We start from the raw sequence: 23264 nt of genomic DNA, 5'->3' as shown, positions 1-23264 counted from the left end.
TCATCAACTGAGCTTATGCCTCTGGGCAACCCTATCTATGAGTAAACATCAGGAACTGGCATTGGTATGTGAATTGGTCACATTATTCCTAGTGAATTCACCAAGTCAGTAACTTCCATGATTTGGGTTTTTCAGATGTGAAATAAATTAATTTCACACATAAGCCAGGTTCCTCCTAGAGCTAAAATTCTCTAAAGTAGTACAAATATCTAGACATAGGCTCATATTTAAATATGCCTAGGTTTGTATGTATGCATGTATGTGTTTCAGAGTTGCATATGTCTGCCTGCTTTAAAGTACATGTTTAGTGAAAATAGAAACAGCATCTACATCCAGAATCATAACTATTGATATAGGAACTGTGCCAGGACAAAAATCAGGGAGAAATCTCATCTATAGCTAATGTTCCCTAAGACAGATGTGTCTCAGATCTCAACAGCAGAATTGACTCAGTGTAGAGAGGGTCACTGACAACTCACAAGGTAGGGTAAGAACCTGTCAAAGAATGTCTGATGCTGGAATCCAAGGCCAGAGCAGAAAGTATAAGCAAGGATCAGCACTGTGGGTGTGTCTGTCTATGCACTAATAAATGCTGCTAAAGGCCTTCCTTCTCCCCTTCTAGGTGCTAATTTTATTAGGAAGTTTTAGCCCTGTGTCATCTCAAAGGAGACATTGATACTTTACTACTTGATATCTGAAACTGTATTCCAGCTCAGCCTTCCAAATGAGATTCTTGCTGTGAAGCCTTACTGGGCTAAAGGGCCCAAACTGTCAAATGGGTATCCAACCTCTGCACACTGGGAATACTGCAAGTCAGACAGGCTTGGTTGAAATCTCAACCTAGCCATGCGCTAGGTGTGTCCTTGAGGGAGTTACCAAAAATTCCTGAGTCTCAGTTTCCTCCCCTGTAAAGTGGGGATGATAATAATGCCCTCCCCATGATTTATGTAAGAATGGAGTTACTCTAAGTCAAGTGCTTACCACAGTGCCTGAAATTTTCTCAGCCAATATTCTTCTTTTTTTTTTTAGTATGAAACACTTTAGAATCAATCTTTACTACTGCTAATATCCATTATTAAGTTTCTTGACTGTGCTAATCACATTCAACATCCACAACTCTGAGAGATGGGTACCATTATTATTGCCATTTAAGATGAGGAAACTGTCTCATTATGCTTAGAAACTTGTCCCAAGTCAGAGCCCAATTATAAACCCTGCCTAATTGCAAAGTCTCTACTTTTAATGATGACTCTATACTACTTCCATCAGATAACCCGTCAACAACACTGAGAAGAGCATATGAGAGGCAATGCTCCTCTCGTGTGGCTAAGCAGATGAAGGTTTCCGTATAGGAATTCAATAAAAATCTATGGCTGACAATGAAAATGACTACTCAGATCCCTGTGCATTTTTAAAGGTCAATTTGTTCTTGAAACTTTGTGGTTTTTTTCCTACTGAATTTAATCATTCTTAAATTCATACCATCTCCCAAAATTTGATTCTGCAATATTCTCTTGAATTTTGAAACCTAGTTGAATTGAAGGGGAATGTTCATGCTGTTGAGAAGAAAACTGGCACCCCTGCTACCCAGAAGTGTTCTGTAAAGGACTCTTTTGAATATGTAAAGGAATTAGAATATCTCTTAATATATGTATTGATATATTCATTAGTATTGGCTACATATATTTGTAGAAACCAGGAGTCACTATTACCCAGAACATTTAGCCCCATCAAATGTCCAACTGGATCTGAAACAAAAATACCCTTGGAACAAAATAGGCCACATTTGTCAGAAACTGACTCCCCAACTCTGTGTGAGCCACCCCGCCCCATCCCCAGCCTTGTTTTTTTTGTTTTTCCCTACTCTGCAGTCAGCCTGACTTTGGCAAGCAGTCAAGAAGTGAACAAGAGAGATGGAAGTGCTCTGGGTATCTGACCCCTTACTGGCCGCTCAACCATGCAAGCTGTGAAGCCCAGTTTAAAAAAAAAATGTTGCCTTTCTTTTCCTCTCACCCCTTAACGAACTGCCTCATTCTCTTCCCCACCATCACAGAAGGAAAACAATCAAAAGCATTAGTATTCCCGTGAAAAGGGCCAGTCACACAGGGGATGACTGCAAGTCCTTCGTAACCACTCCAGGACGCTGCCAGGGCCTGAGAAGGGACAAACTCCAATTGCTCCAGTTCAAACTGGTCCTGGCCTGGTCAAACGGAGGAGACAGAGCAGTGATTCACAGCAGGACGTGGTACTTGCAGACTGACCGTCCTCTCAGGACTCACTAGGGTCTCTTCTCTGACGAGATGATACCTGGTGTGCAAGTCTCCTTTTAGAAATGCATAGATTCTGCTATATATTTCTTTTCTTGTTGGTCTCTTAAGAACAACTGGGAGCTCTTACCTAACCTGAAGTGTCTCCTTGTGTTGTTTTCAGGAATTGGGACACTCACCCAGGACACACTATGGTGCTTCAGCCAAGTGAAAGGCACTATCGAGATTGGAACCACAGAAGGTAGGAGAAATCCCCATGCCCTTTTCCTTGCCTCCTTGGGAGTTTGTGCTGATTTCAAAATTAAAAACTTTCATCTTTACTTTCATGAATCTAAGTCCCCACACACCCCAGAATTGCATTCTAGGCTAGAAATGGATTTAATAATTTCTTTCTCTCCTGTTTTTTTTTTTTTTTCTGTTGAAATTTATTTTATTTCTACCAATGAGCGGCACTGAAATGAACTTTCAGTAAAATAGATTTGCAGAGACAGAGGCTAAACTAGGCAAGCCTTGTTTCAGGATGATCTGTCAGCGCTGTAGAATTCTGAATCCAGACATTTTAAGACTTTCAGCCATAATTCTCTCCCTTTCATTCTATGTAGAGGACCATTGGCAATACATGAAGTGCAGAGGGAGACTGAAGAAGTCAAGTCTAGTCATATGACTTACGAGAACATTGAATCCCAATCTTAGCATATAATTGCCTTTCTGGTTCTCAGGAGACTTTCCTATTCCAGGGCCCTTTACCTGGGATAATGCATTAGTTTTCCTCCTCCTGAAGAAGTTTTTAATTTTCTTTATTTTCTTCTTTTATAAGCCTGGGCTTGGAAACCTCCATGACTCTCCCTAAGGGTGTCTGCGTTACAAAACACTGGATGATAGGCAATTGGAAGGAACTAGAATAGCACTTCTGGGTATTTTAAATCACGGTTTAGCTCTTCTAGCAGAATGCAGTAGGGCTTGCCTGAAACAGATTTTGCTGCTTTGATGGTAGGTTTAGATTCCAGATGTGGTATAACACAGGTCTAAAACTAGTTTTAAAGAATGATGAAGTGAACAGTTGGCAGGATTGAACACTATACTCAAACTAACATGCATAAATGCATGTGAACTTCAGGTCATTCTGCAGCACTTCAATTCTGAGTAAAAAGTAATTCAAGCAAAGATTAATCTGAGGAATTTGAAAAAGGTAGTTTATTTACAATCTTGCTATAATTCCTTTGTAGAGAATCTAATAGTGGGTGACCAAAAACCAAATACTCTATGTTTACGAAGTGGGAGAAAACACACTAAAATTAATAAATAAATCCATATAAAATTATATTTAAAAGAAATCGATACAATGATTGCACATATTTATAAGGTACAGTGTGATGTTTTGATATGTGTATATTGTGTAATGATATCAAACCAAGATGATTGGCATATCCATTACCTCATACATTTATCATTTATTTGTGGTGAGAAGATTCAAAATCCTCTCTCCTAGCTGTTTTGAGATATACCATATGATATTGTTAACCATAGTCACCCTACTGTGCTATGGAACAAAACTTATTCCTCAGATCTATGACTTTATACTTATTGACCAATCTCTTTCCATCTTCCTACCACCCTCCCAGGCCTCTGGTAACCACTATTTACTATTCTCTACTTCTATGAGATCAACTTTTTTAGGTTCCTGATATGACTGAGAACATGTGGTATTTGTCTGTCTGTGCCTGGCTTATTTCACTATTAAGTGAACTATGTTAATAATGCCTTTCAGGTTTATCCATGTTGCCACATGACAGGATTTTATTCTTTTTTATGGCTGAGTAATATTCCATTGTGCATATATATATATATATATATATATATATATATATAAAATGTGTGTGTGTATTATATATATTATATATCCCATTTTATATCACATATTATATATATATCACTGTATGTATCTATTCATCTGTTTATGAACACTTAAGTTGAGTTCATAATTTGCCTATTGTGACTAGAGCTGCAATAAACATGGGAGAGCAGATTTCCCTTCTATGTACTGATTTTATTATTTAAATATAGAATCAGTAGTGGGATTACTGAATCTAAAATTATATTTGTATATAAACTCATCTATTTTTGAGATGAATTGTCAAATAGAGCCTTACAAAAGATCCTTCTAAAGCCCCTATGAAGACAGATAGAAAATTATCAATCCCATTTTATGTCACCTAAAAGAAGATTTTTGAGTGTCTTCTACATGACAGCACTGTGCTAGACATTAGAAATTTTTTTTTAAAAAGAAAGAAAAAAATGACCTACTCTCTAACCTCATGGTTCTTAAGAAAATGAAGCTCAAGTGAATGCCTTGTTTTAAATCTTGGCCATGATTCAAAATCATTTGAACTTTTTAAACAATAGAGACTCTGAGGTCTCCAAGAGCTACTAAGTTAGAGTTTCAAGGGTCAGGGTGATACAATGTGTTTTTTTGTTTGTTTGTTTGTTTGTTTGTTTTTGACGGAGTCTCGCTCTGCCGCCCAGGCTGGAGTGCAGTGGCATGATCTCGGCTCACTGCAAGCTCTGCCTCCCGGGTTCACGCCATTCTCCTGCCTCAGCCTCCTGAGTAGCTGAGACTACAGGCACCCACCTAATATGCCCGGCTTATTTTATTTTTATTTTTGTTTCTTTTTGTATTTTTAGTAGAGATGGGGTTTCACCGTGTTAGCCAGGATGGTCTCAAACTCCTGACCTCGTGATCCACCTGCCTTGGCCTCCCAAAGTGCTGGCATTACAGGTGTGAGCCGCCGCGCCTGGCCGATACAATGTGTTTTAATGAGTTTACCCAGTTAATTCTGATGTAGTGGACTGGCTTTGGGCACCACAAGTCTAGATGACTTGTTCCAAGTAATCCATTATTCTCTTACTCTGCACTTAAATCTTGTCCTTGTGACTGGCTTCCCATCAATTATGAGAATTCTGAGTGTCTGCTCTAACTATAGGTCTTACCAGTTGCAGATTTATTATTTGCTTAAGACAAATTAATAAGATAATACAGATACAGCATTGGCCACAGTGCTCAATACTTTGTAAGTACTCGATATTTGTAAGCTATTATTATAAATATTATAATTAGACCCTCATTCTAAATTAGTGTTCACCAAAACCTTATGACAGGTAAGAATTTTTATTCCTACATTACCTATGAGGATATTGAAGTTAAGCAAACAAACAAAAAATATTAAGTACATTGCCAAAGGCACTATAGTTTATAAATGGGTGAGAGAGTTTTCAAACCTACTCTTTGGGACTCCAAAGCCCCTGCTCTTTAAAGATTGTTTTGAAAATAGAGACTCTGACTTAGTAGTCTAGAATGAGGGCCTGGAATGTGCATTTTACACATATGCCCTTAGACGATCATTATGAATACACATGAACTGAAGATAGGTTGAAATGTTTGTGTTGCATAATACAAAAGTAGCCTGCTTGAACTGACTGTTAATTGGGTCAGAGTCAGGATCAAAATGACAATCCCTATTTTGTTTGGAAAGTGCACTTTAAAATAGTAAATAAAGGCAGAAACTGTTTAAAAAGAAGAATTAGGTTGGTCACAAACACACAGCCACTGGCATGGAGGTTCCCTGGCCAACATATCTTAGATGTCATTTAACCTCCACTAACACTGCCTCAGTGGAAGTTGAGTATTTGTTGAGTGAATTAATAAATGACTTTCACTTGCTACTAGTTAAAAATCTGGTTGAAAGGAAAGTAAAGGGGTTTAATTGGCATAATCTACCCTAATTTTCTATACGATCAAAGTCAATAAAAATTATTCAGCTTTCCCTTCCATGTTACTTATTCCTATTAATGGCTTTTTCTATTTCAGTTCTATCACTTACTAGCCAGTTACCTTGGCAAGTTAATGTCTCCATGCTTCAGTTTTCCTCATGTGTGGAATGGGGATAATCGTATAGTTACCCATTATGGCTATAAGGGCTAGGGGTGTGTGTGTGTGTGTGTGTGTGTGTGTCTGTGTGTGTGTGTGTGTATACACACATACATATATGTATAACATATATGTATATATTATATTTATGCATACATATGTGTATATTGTACATATATAATATACAATATACAATATTATACATATATAATATACAATATACAATATTATACATATATAATATACAATATTATACATATATAATATATAATATACAATATTATACATATATAATATACAATATACAATATTATACATATAATACATATATAATATACAATATTACATATTATATATAATAATATATGTAATATATAATACATATGTATGTAATATATATGTATTATATATATATCAGGCCATTACCAATAGATTGTTATAAGATGTTCAAATTGCATCTTGGTGCAAGATACTTATGTGCATCTTGGGTATCAAGTAGTAGACTAGAAGTTTTTCACATGTCAAATTATTCTATAGGACTTTAAATGAATGATACTGTGAGTTCAACAATAAGCATTTAGTGAGTGCTTACTATATCCAGGGTACTGTCTCAGAAAGTGAGAGGGTTGTAAAGATAAATCAAATATAGTCCAAGCTCTCAAGAAATGCACCACTGAAGAGGAGACAGAGCATGGCCCAGAAGAGTAAAGCATCACATCAAATAGAACACAAGGTAAAATGAGCTACAGATAAAAGTGCTTAGGCTAAAGACTACAATGCTCGGACTACCAAAGAGGTAGGAATATCACACAAAATTTGGTGGAGCAAAATAGACTTGTGGGAAGAAACCATTTTAAGACAAACCTTAAATAATTTTTAAAAACATAACGTTTATTCTTTTATTTTTCTGATTACTTAAACAATATATTCTCAGTGTAGAAAAGTTTAAATTTAACCAATAAAAATCAGAAAATAAATGTCATTCATAAACCTACAACCCACAGATCAGCACTGTTAAAAGTTTATATTTTCTAACTTCTTGATTATGCATATATGGTCATTAATTGATTCACTCAAGAAACAAGTACTGTGTGTCAAATACTGTGCAAGGAATTGGTTAGTTTACACCAGACAATATCAATTTTTTTTTACCAAAATGGAGTCATAATGGAAATACTATTTTGTAAATTGATGTTTTTATGTAACAATATATAGGATCATCTTTCATACAATAAGAGGTACATATACCCTAGTTTATTTACCTAGATTTTCAATATTTATAACATTATTATGAACACCTAATAGTAAAATCTTTACATTTATCCAGGAAACGCAGTGTGATATAGTGATTAAGAGCATATGTTGCACAGTTAAAAATACCTGGTTCAAATTTAGCTTCACTACTTATGGGCATGGAGTAAGTTACCTCAAATTTTTCATGATTCTATTTCCTGATATGTAAAATTGGGATAATAAAGCTATTGAAGAATTCTTATGATAATATAATTAGATATATATTTTAAACAACATAACACATAGCCATTATTCACTAATCATGATTAGCTACTGTGATTATATCCCTGGGACACATTCTCAAAAATAGTATTCCTTGGGCTTTATAGGAAGTCTGATGAGAGATAATGTGGCTTTATTAGAGTGGAGAAGGTGCAGATGAAGAGATAACAGGCTCCAGGCATGTTTTGGAGGCAATAGGCTGGATTTTAGGGGAGAAGTAAACTAAGGAATTAAGATAGTTTTCAGGTTTTAGCTTTGAACAATTGGGTGGTTGGTGGACACCGTTACTAACACTGGGAAACCTGAAAAAGAAAGCTATTTCGGGAGAAAAATCATGAGCTTCATTTTGAACACAATTAATATGAAGTAGCTATGAGGTACAAAGGTATAAACATCAAGAAGGAAGTTGTATGTATATATATGAGTCATATATATGTCTTAGAGAGACAATCTCAGAGATAGAGATAGAACCTGGGGAGGCCTCAGCCTGCAGATGGTATTTGGCACCATTGAACTGAATGAGATCACATAACTTATGCAGATCATGTGGACATGCAGTCAACAAACAATTTGTTGATGACCTAAACTTACACTGTTATGCTGGTGGTTAGGATGCCATCTAAACATTCTTGACTTAGTTGAGTTATTGCAAGACACTTACACATTTAAAGGTTCTGATTTACCATGTGCAATGCTTGTATTTGATTTGCTTAGCAGGCATATTTCATATAACATATGATTTCATTGCATGAAATTTTACATTATTTCCTCATTAGAAGTACTTTGTATGGTAAAAATTGCCCACTCGATATCAGACAACTTCTTGAGACTTGGTGTCTGATTTTGTACAAGGGAAAAAGAATTATCTGGTGCAGTTTCTGTTTTTATCCCAGCTACAGCATATAACCATTTTCTTTCCGATACTGCAATTCTAGGGTGCTTTGTTTGTTCCTCACTCTGCAGTTCTTTGATGTCTGTCAACATAGGTCACTTCATCTTATTCATGGGAAATAATTGTGGCATTTATTCTGTTTTGCTACATGGGCATCACATTTTTTCCTTCCCTCCCTCTGAAAAGATCACTCATGTAGAGGGAAGGATGCGGCACTCTATCGATTCTGCTTTCTAATGAGAGAAAAACATCAATTTGACTGTCGATGTGAGGTGTATTTCATATACCCTAAAGTAAAAGCCAACAACTGTGACTTCCTTGCAAAGAGGAATCCTCTAACTATAACATTTGCAATAATGTTTCGTTTTGCATGGATGTTTAAGAAATTCGAGATTATAAGAATGATTTTTCAGCTTCCCTTCAGTGATTGTGACTCTTTGCTGTCACCAGAAAAATAAATAAATAAATAAAAACCAACTGGGTTGTCTCAAAGCAGTAAAAAGACTTGTAGCCTTCACCTCATTTTATAGAAAGAAGTCAGTGATTGACAAATACGCTTTCTTAGATGTTTAGATGTTTAGTTACAATAATTGTAACTTCACCCCACAGATCTTAGCCTAAATGATAGAAAATGGAGCCCTACTTGCCTTGCTCTTCCCACTCCTGAATACAGGGTGAAGGGCTGGCACTGAGAATTCCCATTTCAGGGAGAAGGAATCCTGTCTTTTTGGACAGAAGCTTTCTAAATCAACAACTCAAGAGGATTTTTAATTAGGCACCAATTTGAAATCAGATAATCTCTCACTTTAAACTTGGTTCAGTTACCCACTTAGTGACCTTAGGCAGGATACTGAATGATTTTCCAACCTTATTGTGCATATGAATCCCCTGGGAATGGTGTTAAAATGTATATTACTAGATTCTACCTCTAGAGATTCTGATTCACTAGGTCTGGGATGGAGTCAAAGGACCTGTGTATTTCACAAGCATCCCAAATAATTCTTTTTTTTTTTTTTTTTTTTTTGAGACAGAGCCTCACTATGTCGCCTTGGCTGGAGTGCAGTGGCACGATCTTGGCTCACTGCAACCTCCATCTCCCAGGTTCAAGCAGTTCTCCTGCCTCAGCCTCCTAAGTAGCTGGGATTACAGGTGCCTGCCACCACCCTTGGCTACTTTTTGTATTTTTAGTACAGATGGGGTTTCACCATATTGGCCCAGCTGGTCTCAAACTCTTGACCTTGTGATCTGCCTGCCTCGGCCTCCCAAAGTGCTATTACAGGCGGGAGCCACCACGCCCCGCCCGTCCCAAATAATTCTAATAGTTTGATCCAAGAGACACATTGAGAAATTCTATTCTTTCTTTCCTTACATCAGAGGGCAATTCTAAGAGCAGAGAAGATAGAAAATCTGAAGGTGTTTTGAGTGCATTTAAAGGAAACCAGAATGCCAATAAATGTGAGATACGGTGCAGCCAAGTTCTCTGCCTCGGGCACTGAAGGGAGTGAAAACCTTCCCTCTGTGTGTGAAAAAGAAGTGGAGATCTCTTCTCTGCACCTGGTAGGCTACAGGAGGATTTCCTATGCAACTTCACTTTGCATGGCGCTCCAATCTGCCAGAAGAAAAATTGGAGTGATTATGAACAAGTTGTGCAAGATGAAAGCATTTTTTCTCAGCTGTGATGGAGAATGTCTTGATATGAGGAGGCTTGCTGTACTCTGCGGGTGAGTTGGTGAGAAGTGAGCTCTGGAGGAAGGGAAGCAGGTTCTTTGCATAACACTGAAGGCAAACATCCTGTTCTCTTTGTAAGTATTAGGTAATTAAATATTTCCTAGCCAAGAAGGAGAAAGAAACTCCATGGCTATTTATTTCACCCTTTCCCTAATGCCAATCACTTTAAATGTGTTTAATTAACAAATATTTATGGAGCACCTAGTATGTGCCAGGCACTGGGCTGGACGATGAGGCCAGTCATCGACAAAACCGTGTTGCTCCCCTCCATTAAGCACTGTACACTTTCCTGAGGACATCACCACATGGTTTTTAATGACAATCCAATGTGACTGTGGAAAGTGCTAGAAAAAGAGTAAGTCACCCAACCCACACTGGGAACAGAGCAGGGAAGGCTTGCTAGAGTAAGACTGGCTAGATTGGAAGCCAATCTGAGACCTAAAGTAGAAACAGGAATTAGCTAGGACTTTTGGGTACACAGACCCACATTTTATTCATGGTTCAATTATTCTCTTGTGCTATTTGCTCAGGTTCCCTGGGTGATTGCCAACTTGGGAGGATGAAAGGATATGTTAATAAGATCTTTGAAAGTGCTGCACAATACCTGGTCAGGATAGAGTAATAATAATGATAATTCCATTTAATCAGGCTTTACGAGATCAGACTCCTTAATAATTGCTTTCAACATGTTATCTCATTCCACCTTTGCTGCAACACTAAGATATGAGGCAGGTGCCAGCTTAAGCCCATTTTACAGTGGAGGAAATTGAGACTCAGAAAGTTTAACAACATATCCATTTACACACCAGTCTGACCTCAGAGTTGGTATTCTCAACTACTGTGATTGAGTAATTTTGGAAAGTAACCTGACACCAAGCAGGGGCTTAATAAATATTTATTGACTGAAAATAGCCTTCAGTAACTAATAAATGTCAACTAACCAAAAAACATCAATATTACCACTAATACAACAATAATGGATATTTTTAGAGAATAAAAAAGTTCATTCAAAACAATTCATTACAGATACACAGGACTTTTCTACTTTTAACATATATGGGTCATATATGTCTTATAACCCATAGGAGATAACTAGAATCAGTCTTATAATCCCACATTGCAGACAAAAAGTTAGTATAGATATTATAGATAGTAGACCTAATTTTCTTCATAGATATGAGGAGATTAAGGCAGCTAGAGATAAGTTTTAAATTGCCCAATGTCTTATAGAGACCAGAACGCAAATTTTTGAATCCTACACCAGAAATTTTTTTACTGCTTATCTTCCCCTGGATGCACTGACTGTGAGTTTAAGACATGGTTGACTGTCTTGAAAATGCAGGGCATAGGACACCAAGGCAACTCAAGGGAAATCCATCATGTTTTCAAGATGCTTTCAGCTCCAACAGAAAACTGCTATCAAAATATCTGGAACAGTAAAAGAATGATCTCTTCTGCAAATATCTACTGAGCACCTACTATGTGTTTGGCATTCTAGGCACTGGAAATTCAATAGTGGAGGGGCTAGACAATAGATGTAATAAACAAGTGGAATATAAAATATGAGGCTATAAATGTAAGAAAATAAACCAATATGGGGTTCAGGGATATGGTGTTCTCTTTTAAATAGGATGGTCAAGACTTCATGCAAAAGATGACATTTGAGCAACGATTTGAAGAAGGCAAAAAAAAAAAAATATTGTCATGTGAATATCTGGGGAGGAGAGTTCCAGATAGAGGGAACAGCCAGTACAATTGCCCTGAGGCAAGAGCTTATCTGGTATGTTTAAGGACTGGACTTGTGGCCAGTGTGTCTGAAGTTGAGTAGGCAAAGGAGGAAGTTGTGAAAGATGGAGACAGATGATGGCAGACAGATGCAAGATGGGGACCTTATAAACCATTATAAATAGCTGGACTCCTGCCTGAATGAAATAGAGAGCCACTAGTTGAAAAACGCTCTTTCTAGCAGCAGCTCAATTAAGGGACCACTGTCAGAAGCAGGAATCAGTTGAAAGGTTATTGCAATAATCCAGTTTTTCACATAATAAGTCATGAGGCAGGGAGCCCCCAGAGCTGATAAATTCCCTAGGTGAAGCACAGCATAGAGGACTTAGATCCTCTCCACCTCCCTGCCTTGCTGTCCTTGGAATGTCAGCTTGGTCCCAAGACAACTGCTACAATTCTGGGCGTCATACTCACATAAACCAACAATGTCAAGCGAAAGGACATTCTGATTTTTTTTTAATAAAGGAAACTTTTCCATCAGATATCCCTAGAAAATTTCTTTTGATGTCCCCTTTGCCACAGTCTAAGTCAGATGCCCACTTCATTTTATTTTTTTCAAGACGGAGTCTCGCTCTGTCGCCAGGCTGGAGTGCAGTGGCGTAATCTGGGCCGACTGCAATCTCCACTTCACAGCAGATGCCCACTTCTAAACCATCCATTGGCAAGGAGAATGGGATTAGCCTAACTAGCTTTATACAAATAGGCTTGCATCTGAGTTTGGTATAGGATCATCATGCCTGAGTGGGGGATGCCACAACAAAATCTCGGCTTTGCAGCAAGGAATGAGGATGTGATTCAAGGTAGTCCGACAATAGTATCAGCTACAGGAAAAAAAAGACAGATAAGGCTTAACCAGTTCTATTGCTACCACTGTGCCAAGGGTGGTGGGTCATTGGCCTTGTTCTTGGTAAAACATTTGGCTCAGGCAAATCCAGACACCAAGCTTCTCTAGACGGACTTGTCTTGAAGCTGGGGCCCAGGGTGTGTGAGAAGAGCATTTGCCTTTTTGTAACTGTTGCTCATTAAGCAGGCTCAGCATCATCCTACTTACTGCCTATGCTATTAGTTAATGGAATTTAAAAGCCAAGAATAAATAATTAAGCACATGGACATTGTGGGGTGGTTCCTGGTTTTTTGCTCAGGGTTTCAAGTAAGGATTATGCCTTTTTCTTAGTATATTTATTTTTAGTCTATCATATAGAGCTTTAAAAAAGAGTGTATAAATAACTTTATACCAATTTGGTTGCAGGTAAGAATATTGAATTTTATTCATCCATTTATTCAGTAAATATATATGGGCCGTAGGTGTTGAAAACACAGAAGCCCTCAAAATAGCCACGGTCTGTGGTATTAATGGAGCTCACATTCTAGTGCAGAGGTGGACAATGGAAAATGCAAGCTTACAAAAACACAAGACATTTTCTGATGATGACATATGCTATAAAGAATATAAAATGGGCCTGGTGTGGTGGCTCACACCTGTAATCCCAGCACTTTGGGAGGCTGAGGCAGGCAGATCACGAGGTCAGGAGTTTGAGACCAGCCTGACTAACATGGTGAAACTCCGTCTCTACTAAAAATACAAAAATTAGCCAGGTGTGGTGGCAGGCGTCTGTAATCCCAGCTACTCAGGAGGCTGAGGCAAGAGAATTGCTTGAACCCGGTAGGCGGAGGTTGCAGTGAGCCAAGATTGTGTCACTGCACTCCAGCCTGGGAGACAGAGCAAGACTCCATCTCAAAAAAAAAAAAAAAAAAAAAGAGTATAAAATGTGTTCATGTGGGAGTGGCTAAATGAGGGAATGGGGAATGCTACATTATTAGATGGCTTTTCTGTGAAGGCTTTTCTGAAGAGGTGACATTTAAGCTAAGACCCATATAATGAGTAGAAACCATGTTCAAAAAAATCCATGGGAACAGTGTTTAGACACAGGAGACAACAAGTGTGAAGGCCCTGGACAGAAGCAATCCAGGCATGGCCAGAAGGAAGGCCAGGATGCCTGGATTGGTCAGTAAGGGAAGAGTTTATGTTGAAGTTGTGGAGGGAAGCAGAGGCAGGTTCAGGTGTGAGCTTGCAAGCCATGGTAAATAATTGTGTTTTATTCTGGGTACAATGGGAAGCTTTCAGGAGTCTAAGGATGGAAGTACTCTGATGTTTTAGGACCTAAATCCTAGGGCATTTCACCTCAGTGGAGAATTTTCAGTAACATAATCTTCCTTATACTTGTATTGTGAAAATTAAACCTCACCTCTAAACTCAACTCTTTTTGTTTTGTTTTCGCTTCCGACGTAGAGCTCTTCATACCTCACCTCTCATAGTAAAATGCTGTCTGTGGTCTGAAGTTCACTGTGCTATCTTTGCCCAGGATCGCCACTGGAATTTGTAAATGTTACAGTTTTGTTCAGTGCCCAAAAGCAATTTTCAAGGCATTGTTGAGATCACTTAAATTTGGCAGCCTTTAGACCTGACCATGTCCTTTCAGCTTATAGTTTAGGGAACATAAGATCTATTGTTTTTTCATTTTATTTTTTACTGTGGATGATATTTCCATAATTGTATTAGCTGTTTCTTAAGGGTCATTATCATCTATTGTTTCATGAGTGATTTTTCTGATTACGATTTAAAGCAACCTTTCCCAAAATTATGGCACAGTCGTTTGTCCATGTGTGCTTCTCACTCTACACCATTAATCAAATATACCAGGTAATTTTATGTTGACAGGTCTATACCAATGATATTCAAGCAGTAATGATTTCCAAATATTGATATTAAGTGCCTATTTTCCAAGGAAAACTGATGGCAATTTTTTACAGCTTATTATTCACACATGGTTCAGAATGTATATTCCTTTTCTTTCTTCAGTCAATGATTCATGTAAAGCGCAGCTTCTCATCAGGTGTGCCTGAGAGAGAATATTTTTCTAAAAAGTATCTTACAGCATGCCGAAGATGTCTTTTAAAAATATTGCTATTTAATAGCAGTTTAAACCAAATTCATGAAACTAAAACAGAAAAAAATAAATAACAAACTTTATTTTAAAAACAACTCAGATATTACTGTTTAAAAACTTGCATTTTTTTTTACATAAAGTAATACTTTTTGTGTTTCTAACAGAAACTTGAGGGCATTAGAAAGACTTTACCATAGTTAAGAGAATGACCTATGAACAGATGGCCTGGGTTTGAATCCCAATGAAACGACTTTCTGTGTCACTTTGAATAGACTGCATAACTTTATTTTGATTTGATTTAGCTTCACTTTACTCCTCTGTAAAATGGGAAAGTAGTAGTTTCTCCTTCATAGGCTTGTCAGGAGGATGAAATAAAATAATCTACACAAAGCACGGCGCTTGACACAGAGTGAATGCTAAGTAAATGTTAGCTGTGATACTAATGAAAACAGATAACAAGAAAATAAAAATGACTTGTCATTCTACCACCCAGATCATTATTTTTTAATATTTAGTATTTGCTAAGTTTAGTAAACTCTCTCTAAATGAGCTTAAAATGGCCATCAGATCCATGTGTTTACTAAAAAGATTATTTACACCTGGGTGCACACAAAGATTATATTTCATCTTTGGGAAGAGCAATAAACACCTGTAGAGGGTTCTAGGCTCCAGTTCTACAGACATGATGTCAGAGCAAGTGGAAGAAAATTACAGACTGCTAGTTGTCTCTACATCATCAACAAACATGAGCAATTAATTAGGACTTCTTACACCTAATCCAAGTATTATTTACCCACATGATGTTAATGAACAAATAGGTAACTGTGCGATTAAACACTTAGATTCATAGCATGTTGGAATTTGAGGGAATTTCCTTTGAAGGAAACTGGGAGATCTTTTCTAGAAGATCTGCCCACTTATAGACAGAGAAGGTGGGGTACAGAAAGGAAAACAGACAGAATGAAGTTATGTGGAAGTTTCCTCTTCCACATTACCACTTAATGTTTCCACCACTCAGGTTCCCCTGTGGCATTAAGGGATTAGAGTCTCTCTCTGATATCCTTTCCGGTGGAAAAACAAAGGGAATATTACTTGGCCTGGAAAAAGAAAGAAAGCCTGTCATTTGTGACAACACAGATGAATCTAGAGGACATGATGTTAAGTGAAGCAAGACAGGCACAGAAAGGCAAATACCAGATGATCTCACATCTGTGGAATCTAAAAAAGTCAAGCTCATAGAACCAGAGAGTAGAGTGATAATTACTAGGGGTTGGGGTAAGAGGAGGTTGGGGATACAAAGGATACAAAATTTCAGATAGACAGGAGGAATAAATTCAAGAGATGTACTGTACAACATGGTAACTGTAGTCAATAACAAGGTATTGTATACTTGAAAATTGCTGAGTAGATTTTTAGTGTTCTTATAAGTAAATAATAAGTATATAAGATAATGTGTATGTTAATTAACTTAGCCATTCGAAAATGTGTACATATTTTTAAACACCATGTTGTACACCGTAAATGTAGACAACTTTTTCTCAATTAAAAATAAAAACCTCCTGACCGTCTAGCAGATGTTAGCATTTTCTACCTCTATTTTATCAATCAGCTGTTTTCTTTAACCTAGGTGGTGATTAAATGCACAAATATTAAAGGAGGAAAGACAGTAGCCCACCAAGGGCCTTGGTGTGGTCTTTTGGCCAACACCCAGGCTAATCACATCAGCAGAGTGGGTCAGGCCATGTATTTGGCTCTTGATGAAGCCTGGCTTCCCTGGTCTTCTCTAAAGCCTTCCTCAGAAACTGCTGACATTTCCCAACTTCTCATGGGCAAGGGAGGCTTGATGATACCAAAAAAAAAAAAAAAATCATGATTAGAAATGGCTTTCTAGTAGTCCAAGAAAGGCATTAAGACAGGGGCCATATCTATCTTATTTATCTAATAGGATGCCTGGCACTTATTGAAAAGTTGATAAACTTAAAATTGAAGAAAAATTATGGTCAGCGCTGAGCACATCCAACATTCCAGGTGCTAGGCTCTTGGTGTGTCAAGCACTTTCTAAGGTCTCACTTCTTAGCAGAGGCTGCATGACACCATAGTGAAGAGCACAGGTTCCAGAAAGTCTCACCCAGGTTTGCATTCCAGCAAATCTGCTATATGAGTGTGGCATTTAATGTATCTGTGCCTCAGTTTCTTCATCTGTAACATAGGGATAATAATTAAAGCTACATCCAGGGCTCTTGTGAGGCTTAAATTAGCTAATACATGTAAAGAATTTACAATGCAGCATGGAATACAGTCAGCATTCAATAAATGCTTGCTCTGTCATTATTAATGTTATCACTAACTTACTCACTCCATGGGCCCTCTGAAGGAGATATTCCAATACCTAGATTTTGGCAGAGGAAATTGAGATTTGAAGAGTTTAAATGATTGAATGGTTCCTCCAAAACTATCATTAGTCACCAGAAAACCTATGATTTAAACCCAGAAAGTAAATATTCAAGGCAATCAATAATGGTTCTATGTGGTAGTTAAGAGAGCAGGCTTAACAACCTGACTTGGGAGTCAGTCTGTTGGGTTTGATTCCAGCCCGAATCAGGACCCTGTTATTACCAGGTGTGGGTCCTTGATCAGGTTATTCTGAGCCTGGGGGTCCTGAGAATAATACATCCTATCTCGCAGGGATGTTACAAGATTTAAAGGAGATAATGCTTGTTGGCATTTAGCTCACGGACCCGCACCCGGCAGGCACCCCATAAACTCTCATTTTTGTCAATAGTAGCAATGGCTGTAGTAAACTCCAGTTTCTTCCTCCAAAAGCCCTCCCAAACACCCAAGAATCATTCTTGGCTCTGCCTTCCTAACTTCCTTCAACACTCATACTCATGCACTCTATCTCTAAGTCATATGTCATTTTCCCTCTTTTCTCTAAATAGGTCAGTATCTCCAATCCCTCAACCTCGCTCCAACTCCATTGCCACTATCTTAGTTTGGACACCATCTTCTCTTCTCTGGATATTGGAGCAGCCTCTTTGGCTAACTCCCCCTCTCCTTATTGTCTTGACCACCTCCAGTCTATTCTTCACACTGTATCCAGAGTAGCATCTCCAGTGTGTACATATGTCACTTGCCTCCCAAAAAGCTTCATTAGGTTTCATTTTCTTAGGATACCCCCAGTCTCACTCACCATTCTTCTCATGTACTCTCTGCTCCATGTGTCCTCTAATGCCATATCCCCTCACCTCCAGCACTACACACACACTGTCCCCTTTGCCAGAAATATTTTCACTCTCTCTTTTTCTGGCAACCCCCATTCATCATTCAAATCTCAGTTTGGGTTTCATTTTCCCAAGTAAGCCTTTCCTAACCCTGAACTCTGAGCTTCGTGGCCCTTGTAGAAGGTCCTGAATGTTCTCCATCGTACACTTACCAAATGCATTATAATTTTCTTGCTCCTTGTATGTTTTCTCTACTAGTCCATACTCTGCATGAAGACAGGATTATATCTAACACATCTGCTACAACTACTTGCTGATATACAACTACAAGTTGTGTAAGCATTCCTAGTGCCCAGCACCATGCCTGGCGTATGCTAATGCTTAGCAAATACATATTGAATAAATGCATGATTAAGTAAATGAAAGAATACTAGCTTTCCAATCAGCAAGAAAAACCAAGAGGACAGGATACTCCAAGAAAATTCATTCTACTGCCCAAACTGGTATTTCTTACTGCTAAGTTCAACTCCTTGTCAGTGTACTTGGTTTATGGAATGCCTTACAGTTTAAATGATTTATCCTGGAATAGAGCTGCTATTTTTCAATGTGCCGGTATCAGTGGATGCCTAAAGAGCTAGGTAAGACCAAATGGCAACAACTTTATATAGTTAAGTTTTCAAAACACATTTACAAATATTGTTTCATATGCTAGATTGTTTTGATTTGTATACTAGACCTGTGGGAGAATGAGGTGAGGAAACTAAAGTATAAAGAATTACACACAGACCTTAGTTCTTCTTTATTCTAATCAAAATATTATTTACCCTCGTTATGCTGCCTAATATGCAATTAATGTGTCCATTATCACAGCCCAGGTCTCTGAGGCCGTATTGCTGTAAAGCAGTGATTCTCAATATAGGGTGTGGGAGGGTAATGTTGCATCCCCGGGGATATTCACTGATGTCAGAAAACATTTTGGATTGTCCTGACTGGGGGATGGGAGGTGTGCTACTGGCCTCTATTGGGTAGAGCACAGTGACACTACTAAACATCCTCAAACAGCCCCATCTCCCCCACACAACCACACAACAATTACCTTGTCCAAAATATCAATAGGGCTGAGGTTGAGAAACCCTGCCATAAAGCAAAGCTCATAGACTGAAACAGCAAAGGGGAAGGTAATTGTGTAAATCTCTCCAGATGTAATCCAGATGTAGAGGAACTGATGAGTACATACCCTGTTTAAAGGCATGAAGTTTGAATTAGAAAATATAATACTCTGCAGGCCAAACAGAACTCTCATGCAGGCTGCTGTGAGCAGTGTGACATGCCCAGGGGAAGGTCCCCGCTGAATGAGCAAATCTGGCCCCTTACTGTAAGAACAGCAGGTACAACATTTTCTCCTCTGCTACCTCCTAAAAGATTTACTATTATGGCCTCTCAGAATCAAGAGGAAAACTGGGTTAAAAGTGTTTTCTTGAAAAGACGTTAAACCCACTTACTCAAATGCCTATTCTGTATCTCTAAGTGTTAGCCTACAGGTCAGAAAACTAAGATCTTGCCACCTGGATTCATGTGCTGCGTTCCTTTCAAATCCTCTAACATTCTCATCTGTCCAAGAAGAAATATGCTGCCTAATCCTGGGGAAGGCTCTAAGGCCAAAATAGATATCAGAGTCACAGCAATCCTTTTAAAATATTGTTTCATATCAGAATATTGGTTCCTTTTCATAATATTCATGATTTAATTAAAATGCAGAGATGTCTGGGAAGGAGGCAGATAGGACAGTTTTTTTCTGCAGAACAGGAAGCACATTCTGGATTTACTTTGGAATGCTTTCTTTTTATGAAGGCTTTGAGGCATTATATACACTGAATAATTGGAACATTTTTTATCCAGCTTGGACAAGAAATATTAAAGTCCACTATTTCCAAATGAGAGCTAATAAGTGCATAGCCCAAATACAGCAACTGAAATCTGCTTTATATATTTAAAATATGTTTTATAATTCCATTAATTTATAACAAATAGGAGAAAGAGTGAATTTGAGCTGTTTTAATAAAACTGTTACTGTTAACCTCTTACCAGAAGGCTCTTTCCACTTATATCTTCACATGTGCAAATTCTTCTTCTCCTTCATAGCCTATCTCAGATGCTACCACCTCCAGGAAGTTTTCTTGGATTCTGTCCCAATGTTCCATTTAGGTGTGAGAGTTTTCTACTATGCATCTCTTTTGGCCCTTCTGTAATATTTATATATTTATTACTTAATTTAGTCTTTCTTTTCTATCTCCCTTCCCTTCCCTTCCCTTCCTTTCCCTTGTCTTCTCTTCCCTTCCCTTCTCTTCCTTCCTTTTCTCCTTCCTCTCTTCCCCCTTCCCTTCTTCCCCCCTTTCTCCCTCCCTCCCTCCCTCCCTCCCTCCCTTTTTCATTCTATGCCCATACATGCATCTAATCTCACAGTCCTTGGCACCATGTCCTAGGAATAGCAAACTTTCAACACATATTGGATCTCTGGAGGCATTGATAGGTAGGTGTGTGGATTTTGCTAGATTTCTTCTACATGATTACGGTAGTCATTGGCAAACTCTTTCTTTCAAATAGGTCAGAAGTAAATTTGCCCAGCCCTAATCAAATACCCACAAGTTCCAAATAAGCAGATACAAAATCTTAGTGTCAGTCTTGGTGCCGTGTCCTATACTAGACAGTAGGGGAGATAATGTTCAGACCAGGCAACTCAGAGAGCACGGTGGCATGGTACAGCCTGAGGGAAGGAATAAGCGGAAAGCCTGTACTGGAATGTTACCTCCTCCACTTGCTTGCAGTTGACTTTATTTAATGTCTCTGTGTAAACTTCCTCATCTATAAACAGATAAAATAATGATATGTATTTTAGGTTTTTCAGGAGGATTCAATGAGATATTCTAGGTGTAGCACTTAGCAGAGTAACTGGAACCTAGTCACTCAGATAAATGAAGAACTCAGATGAACATAGATTTGGTGATTGCTCTTATTACTACTGTCATGCATCACTTGATGATGGGGAAACATTCTGAGAAGAGCATTATTAGGCAATTTTGTCATTGTGCAAACATCCTAGAGTGCACTTACACAAACCTAGATGGTACAGCCTATTGCTCCTAGGCTACAAAGCTGTACAGTCCTGAATGTCATGGTCCTGAGTACTGTGGGCAGTTGTAACACAATGATAAGCATTTGTGTATCCAAACATATCTAAACATAGAAAAGGTCCAGGAAAAATACGGTATTATAATCTTATGGGGACACCTTCATATTTGCAGTCCACAGTTGACTGAAATGTCATTATGGCACATGACTGTATTATCATCATCTATTAAAATCAAATCATGTTTCCATGGCTCAGAACAAAAAAACAAACAAACAAACAAACAAACAAACAAAAATCCTGTTGCCTACCTGCTCTGACTTCTCTTTATAAATTAAGAGATTTTATTTGTCTACTCTTTCTAGGTACTATGAGAGTTACTATGTAAAATTTGGTGCAAAACATGCTTGGCTTTATTGTGCTTTTCCTTCTTTCGTTCTTTTTAATGAGAGCCAAAATCTTCTGTTGTGAGGCACTGGGCTTTTTTTCTTCCCCTGCTGCATGGTAGCAGCTGCTCTAAATGGAGCCAACCCCCATCTTCAAAGTCCTCTTCAGTCTTATCTGTAGCTGCCCACCTCTCTCTTGCTTTAGTCACATGCCAAGAGAGCTGGCTGAATCATCAGTCCAGACTGCCAATCAGAAATATGAATCAAGTCACTCCTGACTGCTCTGCTAGGTCTAAGGGATGCAATGAGTGAGAAAGACAACATACCCTGTGTCCCTGTAGAGCTTATATTAAAGCAGTGAAACAAATGTTAAATAAATTATTTTTAAAATCTGTAGGTAGTTAGTTAAATTAGAAGAGGAAATCTCGGTGAGGATAAATTGCAGGCTACAGTGGGGTAAATGAGAGGGCCAAACCCATTCCTTGGCCATTAATTTGTCTTTCATTTTCAGCTCAAATGTCACCTCCTCCAAGAAGCCTTCCCTGACCATCAAGCAAAGCAGTCACTCTCTAATCCATGTCCCACTTTATTTCCTTCATTCTACTTTTCACCACCTAAAATAACCTTGTTGATGTAATGTTTGTTTATTACCTACCTCTTTCTTTGAGAATATAAACTCAAAGAGCTAAACCTTAATATATTATTTACTGCTGTATCCTCAACACCTAGAAGAGTGCCTGGCATTTAATAGCTGCTAAAAAAGATTATATTGTATGAATGAATGGGTAAATGAACTAACCACAAAGAGGATCCTCTTTCTTTCAGGTCAGAATTTAACAAGTTGTGAATTTCACACACTGGCTAGTGGGTGTAGGAAGTGTGATGGAAATTGTCAGAATTTTCTTTATTCCGTTCAACTCAATTCAGCTCAATTCAATCCAGCATGTACTTATCAAACTCCTCTTATGCTTCAGGCAGCAAACTTTGATCTCAGAATTCAGCATAAAAAAAGTCCAATTTTTACCTTCTTGCAACTTAGGGTCTGGCCAGGGTGTCAGATACTAAACAGCAATTATCAAAGAATTCTAAGCACTTTATTGGATTACCTCATTTAATCCTCACAGCAGCTCAGGAGCTGTATATGTTGGGAATGGTTATTATACCCGAAGAAGAGAGGAGTAGGTTTTCATTTTTTGTTTTGTTTTGTTTTTTTGTTGTTTTTTTTTTTAAGACAGACTCTCACTTACTTTGTCACCAAGGCTGGAGTGCTGTGGTGTGAACGTGGATCACGGCAGCCTCAACCTCCCAGGCTCAAGTGATCCTCCTGCTTCAGCCCCCCAAGTGGCAGGGACTATGGGTGGGTACCACCACACCTGGATAATTTTCTGTATATTTTTTAGAGGTGGGTATTCACCCTATTGCCCAGGCTGGTCTCAAACTCCTGAGTTCAAGTGATCTGCCCACTGCAGC

The 23264-nt window shown here is 38.2% G+C and overlaps 1 protein-coding gene across 13 annotated transcripts in view; it reads left to right on the top strand.

Moving 5' to 3' along the window:
• PPP2R2B (protein phosphatase 2 regulatory subunit Bbeta) overlaps positions 1–23264 on the top strand; it is a 495140-nt gene that overhangs the window by 742 nt on the left and 471134 nt on the right. For 5 of the 13 annotated variants that reach the window (XM_063811554.1, XM_063811558.1, XM_063811568.1 and 2 more), the window contains one exon: positions 2431–2508. In XM_063811554.1, the coding sequence (XP_063667624.1) occupies positions 2459–2508 (50 nt within the window). In that variant the 5' untranslated portion in view covers positions 2431–2458. Of the gene's footprint in view, positions 1–2046; positions 2311–2430; positions 2509–23264 lie in introns of those variants that run through there. The other 8 variants (XM_054684655.2, XM_054684657.2, XM_054684653.2 and 5 more) reach the window with 5 other exon arrangements.

This window comes from Pan troglodytes, chromosome 4, assembly GCF_028858775.2.
Source record: "Pan troglodytes isolate AG18354 chromosome 4, NHGRI_mPanTro3-v2.0_pri, whole genome shotgun sequence".
Taxonomy (NCBI): Eukaryota; Metazoa; Chordata; class Mammalia; order Primates; family Hominidae; genus Pan; species Pan troglodytes.
This window is presented reverse-complemented; position numbering and strand designations above follow the sequence as displayed.